This window comes from Megalobrama amblycephala, linkage group LG19 (assembly GCF_018812025.1).
Source record: "Megalobrama amblycephala isolate DHTTF-2021 linkage group LG19, ASM1881202v1, whole genome shotgun sequence".
NCBI classification, from domain to species: domain Eukaryota; kingdom Metazoa; phylum Chordata; class Actinopteri; order Cypriniformes; family Xenocyprididae; genus Megalobrama; species Megalobrama amblycephala.
In genome coordinates this window covers 26,383,573-26,395,674 of record NC_063062.1, presented here as the reverse complement: position 1 = coordinate 26,395,674, position 12,102 = coordinate 26,383,573, and the positions used below count along the sequence as shown (strand labels likewise).

Here is a 12,102-nt window from a genome sequence, read left to right as displayed (position 1 = left end):
GATCCGCGAAAATGATTAAAAACTTGTATAATGCCAGGCCAGTAGTTGGCGACGTCACTTTTTAGTGAAAAACTTTGCGCCTATAGACTGAACGCATAATACGTATGCGCATGACTTCACAGGTTTCACAAATTTGCGTTTCTGTAGTTTACATGGAAACAATAATGGTATTGTTTTCAAAAACTTGCTCTTTGAAAACCGTTTTTTAAAAGTTTTGCACATTCAGGCCCCTTTTAGTTGAAAATGATGTCATGTAAATGGCCCCAAAGAGTCACTGTATTGGAATAGAATGAATGTTCATACGTAAAGGGGACCTATTATGCCCTATTTAACAAGAAGTAAAATTAGTCTCTGATGTTCCCAGAGTGTGTATGTGAAGTTTTAGCCCAAAATACCCCACAGATAATTTTTATAGCATGTTAAAATTGCTACTTTTAGTGGTTGAGCAAAAAACGAGCCGTTTCAGTGTGGTCCCTTTAAATGCAAATGAGCTGCTGCGCTCGGCCTAAGAGGGCGGAGCTTCACGAGCTGATTCTCTGGTGACAGGATTCAGTCAGGACGTGCTATAATGTCAGAAACTGCGAATATATGCTGCATGGAGATAGAACAGGTATAGTTTAGTTCAATTACGGTTATAACTTATATTGTCTTCTTGTTTTTAATCTACTATATTAGTACAGGCCTGTTGTACTGCCCGAATGATGGCCAAAACTATACAGATGAGTTTTATGACGTTTATTGTACTTCACAAAAAAGATGAAGTGTCCGTTTTCACTCTAGAAAATCACTGTAAGAGCTTCATAAAACACTGCAAGTGTGCATTAAAATATTATCCATGAACTCTCTCCCTTATCCTTGTATTTATCACGAACAAACATTGCGAATTACACAGAAACACTCGCTACAACTAACAGTAAACAAATATATAAAGACCGTATGCCTTTCGGGTGGTGCTTAATAAACTTTATACCTGTAAATAAACTCTGATGAACTGTAATAAAGTGCTCTCACCTTCATTACTGCTGTATCCAGTATCACTCTGGAGACTGTAAACTGGATCACGAACAGTTTTTCTTGTATATCCTTGAGTAGCACATTTTAGCACAGTCTCTGTTTTGTATTGTCTCTTTGTATTGAAATTCGAACTGAGGGAGCATTTTCCTGGAAAACCAAGTTAATCTACCTCGTTTTCAGCAGCTCAGATTTAGGTAGTAAATGGAGAGAGCTATGTGGATTAATCCATCCAGCTACAGAACACCTAAAACGCTTGGGAGACATTCTCGTCAGTGCAGCAATGACGGACTCGTTGTAAACAACGCGCTCGGGGCGGTTCTATGTTCAAACTTAAGTGTCAGTCTACACTGTGGGCGGGACCTGTGACTTTTGTGACGTCACACTGGAAACGGCTTGTTCTGAGACACTGCTTATGATTTATGGGGATTAAAATAAATTAGTGGGTGGATTTTTATCATCATAGGGTGGTTGTGTACACACACTGCCAACACACATTTATGTCCAAACACCAGGCAAAAGTGAATTTTGCATAATAGGTCCCCTTTAAATGCACAACTGAGTTGGTCACCTATACTTTTGCTGCCAAGTCATGATGGAATGATATAAATAAGCTTTAAATGGATAGTTCAGCCAAGAATGAAAATTCTTTCATCATTTACTCAACCTCGTGCCATGCCTGTGACTTTCTTTCTTTAGACAAACTCACACAAAGATGTTTAGGAAAATAATCAATCTGAGTGAGTCCATATAATGCAAGTAAATGGGTGTCACTCGGTTGACGCTTGTAAAACCACACACAGCGATTGTGACGATAATCCATATGACCCCACTGAATGAATCAATGTCTTCTGAAGCGTTCATATGACAGTAGACTGGAAGAATTGATTTATAGTTAAAAGAGTTTAAAATATTAGTGTGTGTGGTTTTCTAAGCGCCAACCGAGCAACAGCCATTCACTTGCAATAAATGGACTCACAGACCCTGTGCACCTGGTAATAAGATACGTTTTGGTCAGTCGGATCACAAGTGTCCAATGCTAAATACAGGTGTAAACGGGATCTAAAATATTTTGAGCTTGTCCACTTTCGACCACTTCCAGAGGTAATACATATGACATGATCGCATACCTGATTTCTAACACACATTTATCTGATAGTCTCGTGGCTATCAGAGCAGTAGAGAAAGCTGCTGCTCTCAGAATGTTTTTCTATCGTCTACTTACATGTTTGTATATAAATTGTGTGAGCTTATTTCATCCATTAGATTGAAAGATCTGAAAAAAGACCCACCCATAGACCCCCTCCTCAAAGAAATCAGGACAGAAGTGGTTGAAAGTCAACAAAAGAGATGGATTAAAAGACGGGGTGTAAATGGGAATGTCTCCCTCGTCTACTTGTGACCCTATCAGGGGTGGAGCCAGACATTGAAAACATTCGGGGCTTAGCCCAATCCATTTTGTCCAATGACATTTTAATTTTTTCTGTTAACAGCTTTACTGACATGAAAGGAGCTTTCTTGTAGTATGCTTGAGAAAAGTTGATAAAAAGTACATTATTTCCCACTGGAATTTGTAAAACTATGTTGGGTGTACCTCCTCTAAGGGGGTCTGGAGGCATGCCCCCCCGTAAGAAAATTTTGTACATTTTAAGGTTAAATGCATCAATCTGGTGCACTTTGGGAGCACAAAATTAAGAGTTTCAACCTATGTACAGTGTGCAAATTGACCAAAGAAACAGCATTGTACCTGGACATGAAAGAGGGTTCAAACATCTTTTTAGTTGTGATATAGAGTCTCAGTCTACATTGTGTTTTAGGATGCCAAACAATTATTACAATAATATAATAATGATTTAGGTCTATATAATTAGTCATATGACAGTAATATCCATATATTGTAACAAATGCACTGTAAATAAATAAATGAAAATCTTTATAAGTAGTTACTTTACACAACAGTATAGGGAAATTACAGTATTTTTGTACTATTTTCTACACTTGCAAAAGATAAATCGTTGAGCTTTTATTTTGATCACCAGCTGATCGCATGAGCAAGATTCGGGGCTTTTGGAAAAACATTCGGGGCTCCAGCTCCCTTAGCCCACCCCTAGGGCCGCCCCTGGACCCCATCGACCAAAACTAATAGCAGGTGTAAACAGGTTGAGAGATATAGATTATTTTCCTAAAAATCTTTATTTCTGTTTATCTGAAGTAAGAAAGTTATATACACAGGGGATGGCATGAGTGTGAGTAAATGCTGAATTTTTATGTTTGGGTGAACTTTCCCTTTAAGCTTCAACTTTCCAAGGGTGTGACTTTTAAATAATCATTGTGAATGCTTACTGGTATTGATCATAATTAAGTTTTCATTGTCAATGTTGACTATAAAATTGACTGTGAATAGTTTGTGTACTGTTAGTGTACTGAACAGTGATCAAGCTTGCCAGAAAATTCAATTAATTTTGCCTGTTTATGAGGCGACGTTCTTGTGCGACAAAACTAGATTTCCCATAATTATCTATTCCACATACACAGATAAATCAGTTACACACATAATAAGCTTAATTTGCACTTCTTTTGTTTTTAATAGCTGTATAAATGCTTGCTCTCTTTGTCAGAATGCGAAAAAGAATTTGCCCAGTGTGTTTATTTTATTCCAGCCAAAATCGCATATCACATTTCATCATAAATATGCTTTCCGACCACATACTGTCGGAAATTTCCAGAAGAAGTTACATCGAGCAAAGGTAAGAGTATACAGTCATTTTTATTTTTACTGTAAAGTGTAAACAGCGCTCCACACATTCATCAAGGTCAGGAACCAACAACGCCTCCTCTACACTTTGAGTGGTAAAGCAAAAGCGATCATATTGAGAGTAATATCCTGTTTACATCTCAGTGATCTCAATTTATTTTCATTTACTTTCAGTTTTAATGTCATCTACCCATATTAATGTAGATGAAACCTCCTACGAGCAATTCAGACAAATGAAAGACAAATTAACCTCAAAACCATCCTACGAGTCTTAAAATAAATTCCCTGCAGTTCTTCTCATTCCACACGTATCATATTCAAAGAGCTGTTAATAGTTCCAGCTTATTACCACATGATGTTCTCACAGGTCCTACAGTCTATGTTCCAGACAGTTATTAAATAGTATATTATATTGGATGTTAGTTTCATAAAAAAAATCCATGTATATGCACAATTTACCTGCAAAATTAATGTCAAGCATTTCAGTTCAGAGGAACATCTATTCAGTCCAAAATATTGATCACAGCATATGGCATTTACATTATATTTCACAATAAATTGCTTGCTATTGCTAAATGCTTGTTTATATTATTGTATTTTCATCTCATCAGATTCTTAAAGCTCACTGCCACTCAGAAGGTTTGCAGCTCTAACCCTGATGGAAAATTAGTATTGACATTTAAAGACAAATCATTTTGTGACCTGGCAGCCAATGAATGATGTTAATTTTCTTCATATCAGCTTTCCTTGCTAGCCAAACAATTACAGAAAATCGATCGACTTAAAACAGCCATGTCTCAAGTAAATTGGTTGCTCGGTTTCTTTTTTCTTTCCTGGAGTTTGCAACTGGTACAATGCTATGGCTCTACCTCCTATGTTCACTCTTGAAGGGCAAGAAATTATGTACCACAACATACATATTGTAGCAGTAAAAAGTTTGGACACACTGGACTGAAATTATATCTTTATATATATATATATATATATATATATAAGAAGGCTTGCCTTCTTCCAATAGTGTATCCTGGTGCCATGTGTTTCCCAGGTAAGCGACGCAATGCATCCGGCCATCCACGTGATGTAAAAGAAAACGTGATTCATCAGACCAGGCCACCTTCTTCCATTGCTCCATGGTCCAGTTCTGATGCTCACATGCCCACTGTTGGCACTTTGCAGCCCCATAAGCAACAAACTGCAATGCACTGTGTTTTCTGACACCTTTCTATCAGAACCAGCATTAACTTCTTGAGCAATTTGAGCTCTGGTAGCTCAAATACAGTAGCCTTCGCTCCCCACGTGCATCACTGAATTGCCGGTTCACCACTGTTCCTTCCTTAGACCACTTTTGATAGATACTGACCACTGCAGACCAGGAACACCCCACAAGAGCTGCCTTTTTTGGAGGTGCTCTGACCCAGTCATCTAGCCATCACAATTTGGCCCTTGGCAAACTTGCTCAAATCCTTATGCTTGCCCATTTTTCCTGCTTCTAACACATCAACTTTGAGGACAAAATGTTCACTTGCTGCCAAATACTGTATGTCCCACCCAGGTGCCGTGATGAAGAGATAATCGGTGTTATTCACTTCACCTGTCAGTGCTTATAATGTTATGCCTGATTGGTGTAAATATAATTATAATTATATTTAAATATAATTATCCTTTAATAATATAATTATCCTTATATATAAATATAATTATCCTTTAAAAAGGCTTATGCTTAAAAAATGAACTAGCTAAAGTACATACTAATTTGACTTTATTATTATTATTATATCATTTTCATTACATATATATTATAAGAGTAACATGTTTTAAAAAGAAATGTACGCTTTTATTCAGGAAAAATGCATTACATTGACCAAAACTGACAGTACTTTTAAAGACTTTTAAATTGTTAAAAAAAAAAAAAAAAAAAAAAAATATCTATTTCAAATAAATTTGGTTCTTTACCTTTGCCATCACAGGAATAAATTACATTTGAAAACATATTACAGAAAAAAAAGAGAAAAAAAAAAACAACAACAACAAAAAAACAAAAAAACAAACAGTAAATTGCAATAATATCTCACAATATTACTCTTTTTAAACCCAAACTTTTGTCCATGCATCCATCCATCCATCCATCCATCAATCTATCTATTATATTCATTTATATATGTGACCCTGGACCACAAAACCATTCATAAGTCTTTAAAAAAAAAAAAAAAATTGAGATCTGAAACTGAATAAATAAGCTTTCCATTGATGTATGGTTTATTAGGACAATATTTGGCAGAGATACAACTATTTGAAAATCTGGAATCTGAGGGTGGAAATAAATCAAAATATTGAGAATATCACGTTTAAAATTGTCCAAATGAAGTCCTTAGCAATACATATCCACTCACAAAATAAATTTTGATATCGTCGCTGTCCGATGAAAACCACGTATGTCCATTTTGCCGATTTTGAGATTTTGAGATTTTTCGACGGATTGAATGTACAGGTTCATTTCTGTATACAGTATGCTTCACATATCTAAATGGCCAATGAAAAGTTGTGAAATCATGTCATCTGATTTTCACGTATATCCATTTGGTGTCAAAGCTGTCAATCGCGCCGCGTATCTCCCGCCCTGTGGAAGCATCTCGCCGGTCTCGTGAAGTTTCATCGAAGCTCAGCACTGGATAGCCGAATAACACTGTGAGGTTACATTGCCAAATAAACATAGCCTGGTGAGACAATGACTTTCCTTTATCGAGGTAAACGTTTCCCCCCTGAAGCCAGACGTACGTCTAGGAGTGACAAAATTACGGTAGGACTGTGCAAACAAAGTATCTGTCTAGCATTACCATGTCAGTGTATTGATTCATTGTCCCTTCATAGTTTGCAAGAGACATTTAATACATTTATAATTAATATTAAATAAACTAAGCGTATTTAATAAACTAAGACGTAGGCTATTTAATAAACTGAGCGTATTCATCTGTCAATATGAAACACGACTTGGCCATTCCAATTAATGATCGGAAGAACGCGTAACGACCACCGTTACTGTAAAATATGCACGTATATCCATTTAAACTCAATTTTGGTCAAATGTGGATTATATCATTACACTGGCAAGAATATGGTTACATGTAAAGATGCCGTACCAAGTATGACAACGCTACATTCAACTGCTTTTGAAATACGGTGTTTTTTTCACTTCCTGAAAAGTAACCGTTTTGGACATACGTGAGTTTCATCGGGCAGTGACGATATATTTACGGTAGAAAATTTACAAAATATCTTCATGGAAAATGATCTTCACTTAATATTATGATGATTTTTGGCATAAAAGAAAAATCAATAAATTTGACCTATACAATGTATTGTTGGCTATTAATACAAATATACCCGTGCAACTTGTGACTGGTTTTGTGGTCCAGGGTCATATATCTATATTAATTTAAAATTGGTCACACACAATGTGGGTCCATTTATTCCCCGCAGTAAAGCAGTCTGATGTAACTTCAAAATGCGTTTGGCAACTTGACTATCTCATCTTGCCAAACCACATTGGACCATGTCCAGATGTGCGATTTCAAACAGACAGAGGTCATTATTGCACCATACAGGCATGAGCATGACCATTACTGTTTACACCACGATAAGGAGCCGAGAGAGAGCTTCAGCAGTATTAACGCAGGTGTAAATTCACCAAAAACTCCACTCTGAGCGAAATAAATCCCGGCCTGTGCTGACACCGCCACCTTCGGCTTAGTCCTTATCTGCTCCAACCCCTTTCCTTATTGGATATAATACGTTCGGTGGATATCATCGACAGTTCTGTTTCACTTAGTTCAGCCCGGCTCTACTTAGCGCGTCACCGGATAATCGTAAGCCATTATTTTATTACTCTGCAACTCTCAAATGTAAAGTGTGATTGATTTTGTGAAGGAACACTGTTGATGCATCCGTCCAAACCCCGTACTACAATGCTGTTTGTTCTGTTCAGGACAGTGAATAACATAAAGAGACTTTGCCAGATTGATTTGTATCATAACTGACTAGGCTTCCTGTTCCATATCGGTCCTTTTGTGTCAACCTATCCGTCTCTAACTGGTCGATGTAGTGTTTCCAGACAAGCATCAGCATCAAGGCTCAAATTTACCGGATCATTAGAAATGAAAAGGAATCGCACTCAGACAATTATTTCACGCAGACACCGGCAGCATGGGGGAGCGTTTTAGTGGCCTGTCTCAAATCTCACTGCTCAGTTGTCCTCTAATGGAAAAGAGGATGAGATCTCTGTCTCTGTTATGAAAGGGTTATGAAAAGTCATATTTTAGTGCAATATCATCCTTTTTTTGAACTTGACGTCCCTTAGTCACCATGAACTGTAGAGAAAATTCGTGAAGAGTCAGAATTGCGAGATATAAAGTCGCAGTTCTGTTTTTTTCTCGCAATTGTGAGTTATCGTGCAAATCTGAATTTATAACTCGCAATTCTGACTTTATATCTCGCAATTCTGACTTTATCACTCGCAATTCTGACTTTATATCACACAATTCTGACTTTATCACTCGCAATTCTGACTTTATATCACACAATTCTGACTTTATCACTCGCAATTCTGACTTTATATCACACAATTCTGACTTTATAACTCGCAATTCTGAATTTATATCACACAATTCTGACTTTATATCACACAATTCTGACTTTATATCACACAATTCTGACTTTATATCACACAATTCTGACTTTATAACTTGCAATTCTGACTTTATATCACACAATTCTGACTTTATAACACGCAATTCTGACATTTTTACTCGGAATTGTGAGTTTATATAACAATTCTGACTTTATAACTCGCAATTGCATGTTATAAAGTCAGAATTGTCAGTCTTTTTCCCTCACAATTGGACATTATAACACGCAATTGGGAGTTTATATCCCACAATTCTGAGAAAAAGTCAGAATTGCAAGATTTAAACTCGTAATTGCTAGTTATAAAGTCAGAATTGCATGATATAAAGTCAGAATTGTGTGATATAAAGTCAGAATTGTGTGATATAAATTCAGAATTGTGTTATAAAGTCAGAATTGCAAGTTATAAAGTCAGAATTGTGTGATATAAAGTCAGAATTGTGTTATAAAGTCAGAATTGCAAGTTATAAAGTCAGAATTGTGTGATATAAAGTCAGAATTGTGTTATAAAGTCAGAATTGTGTTATAAAGTCAGAATTGTGTGATATAAAGTCAGAATTGTGTTATAAAGTCAGAATTGCAAGTTATAAAGTCAGAATTGTGTGATATAAAGTCAGAATTGTGTGATATAAAGTCAGAATTGTGTTAAAAAGTCAGAACTGCGAGATATAAACTCGCAATTTTGACTTTGTTCTTGCAATTGTGAGTTTATATAATGCAATTCTTACTTTATAACTCGCAATTCTGACTTTATATCACACAATTCTGACTTTATAACTCGCAATTCTGACTTTATAACTCGCAATTCTGACTTTATATCACACAATTCTGACTTTATAACACAATTCTGACTTTATATCACACAATTCTGACTTTATATCATGGAATTCTGGCGTTTTTACTCGGAATTGCGAGTTTATATCACAATTCTGACTTTATAACTCGCAATTGCATGTTATAAAGTCAGAATTGTGATACAAACTCGCAATTCTGACTTAAAACGTCAGTCTTTTTCCCTCACAATTGGACATTATAACATGCAATTGGGAGTTTATATCTCACAATTCTGAGAAAAAGTCAGAATTGCGAGATTTAAACTCGTAATTGCTATTATAAAGTCAGAATTGCATGATAAAAAGTCAGAATTGTGTTATGAAGTCAGAATTGCGAGATATAAACTTGCAATGTTGACTGAGTTTACATCTCACAATTCTGAGAAAAAAAGTCATAATTGTGAGATAAAAAGTCGCAATTACCTTTTTTATTTTTATTGAGTGGTGGAAACTAGCTTCCATAGCATACAGATTTAGAACAAACCGAGATTTTTAATTTCTGGCTGAACTATCCCTTTAAAAACAGTTTGCTTTGTTGAGGACTGGGCAGACAGGAAGATAGGAAGCTGTATGAGGTTACTCTGGGTCTCTAGGAGCATTAAATGTTCTAAAAATGGCCATCTCACCACAAGCCTTTCATCTGATAGTGCTAGTTCAACTGCCCTGTCTGTATCCTTCTCTTTCCATTATCTTTGTCCTCCTGCGTTCAACTTCATTTAACCTGCAATTACAGGAACTGGAACAAGACAAGCAGGTACTGAAAAACGATTGAAGTGAGAAAGATGAGATTAAACTAAAAGACTAATTTAGATCAGCAATAGTCCAGGCTGGTTTGTGCTGGTCTAGCTTGAACTTAACTCATAAAGCTGACTCTTTGAAGCTGCAGTCCACCTTACCTTAGCCCGATTTACAACGGTAAGCTTGTAGCAATGTTCTTTTTATTTATTTATTTTTTTAATTTGAGTGGTACTGGTAGGTTTCCACAGGAAATATGAGTTTGCCTTTGCCCCATTATGTCACGTGTGTATACATAAAGATGGAGTCCTTGATGCTGCAGGTGGCGGTCATTTGTAGCCTCTTTTTACAGCAGCTGGAATAATTAAGCTTGTCATTTTGATGGTGGATTGTAATCAAGAAAGGTAAAATCGACCATCATCACTGACAACTCACACATCAGATATGGTAAACAGAAGCTCAATCATGAGAACCAATGAGGTTCATTCTCATGTGTCGCGGCACGTTTGAGCTTCCACAAGAACCAATGAGGTTTGTTCTTGCGCGTCAATCAAGTACTTCTTTTATGTTCACTGATAAATGTTACAGAGCAGAGCTATGAAATATGGCAGAACAAATCTACTACTGGCATAGAAGATAAATCTATATGACTTGTAATATCCATCTCATAAGATTCTTGTATATAAGATTGTTTTTCATATGCAGCCAGCATCAAAAAACAACAAACAAAATGCATGCTGGTGACCTTTATGCTGCTCTTTTCAACAGTGTATAGAGAGGTAGAGAGAGCATACCCACCTGGCGAATGAGGAGGGGGGGCACACATTAGCACAACCCCCTGGCCTTCCCTCACTGAAACGGCTCCTCTAGTCCGTCCGCTGAATGCCCCGAGATCTGCAAACACACACACACACAGGCGTGGTTTTAGCCAGTGACAGAGTGACACATGGTGGCACAGAGGCAGCTGTTAACCTGCAGATTAAGGGTCAGAGATTGCATATGAGTGCCTGAAAATCGGATAAGCGCTCACGGCTCGGCTAGATTTAGTATCTGTCACCTGAGGTGTGACCTCCGTGTGAGATTTCACTTTAACCTGCTCTACACCCCAAACCTGCCACTTAAATCTCACTTCCTGTTTCCCTCCGGACACATCGGCCAAGTGGTAATTAAAACAGGTAACCTTGCTCGAAGCCTTCAATCTTGTGAATACTTTTAAAATACCGAAGAGACGTAGGAAATCATTTTAGTTCACAAAAAGCAGAGCAATCATTACAGATTCAAGCCATGTCTGAGGACAGTCGTCAGGTGGTATTTTTAAAATGTAATTTGAGTTGGAATGTTGAGGTGAAGGTTTCCACATGTAGCAGCGCTCTGGACAGGTGGAGCTACTACAGTTAATCTGTTGAAACAAATTGCATTTGCATAAATTACCATAAATAATCTGCAAACTCTCAGCACATCACCATGCCACTGGCTGACTGCCCTTTTCAGCGAGAATAGGTGTGGGGGATGTAGTAATTACAAATTTGGATAAGAACAACATTATCATTGTTCAGAGGTTGCTGTAAATCTCAGTTACATTACCTTAAGTACCTAACTTACAAAAAATATGTTCTAAGAACATTTTGCTAACATTACCATTCATTTCTAAATGTGCTCTGAATAGTCAAAATGCCCAGTTTTTTAAACATTAGAGAAAACATTAAGTGAACAGTCAATTTTATCTTTTTGCATGTAACTTTTTAATGTTCTCTGAACAGACTAAGTAGTTAGTAACATTTAGAAAATGTTAGATGAATGTCCAACTTTTCAGAAAAAAAAAAAAAAATCCATGAACAAAACATAAATCATTTTATTGTGCTAAGATTTTGAGAATGTTATTAAAGATAAACGTTATGAGAACGTTAGAGAAAACATTACGTGAACAGTCCATTTGATTATCATCCAGACAGTATAGGAACAATCATGTTGAATGTTCTCTGATTGGCCTGAAACAAGTAATTATTAATGTTTAAAAGGTGCTGTATGTAATTTTGACTGTACTAAATCACAACAATTCCATAATACAGGTGCTGGTCATATAATTAG

General features: G+C 36.6%; 1 protein-coding gene across 8 annotated transcripts in view; it reads right to left on the bottom strand.

Moving 5' to 3' along the window:
* cntn5 (contactin 5) overlaps window positions 1–12,102 on the bottom strand; it is a 405,703-nt gene that overhangs the window by 144,009 nt on the left and 249,592 nt on the right. For all 8 annotated transcript variants that reach the window (XM_048168025.1, XM_048168027.1, XM_048168028.1 and 5 more), the window contains one exon: window positions 10,813–10,908. In XM_048168025.1, the coding sequence (XP_048023982.1) occupies window positions 10,813–10,908 (96 nt within the window). The remainder of the gene's footprint in view (window positions 1–10,812; window positions 10,909–12,102) is intronic.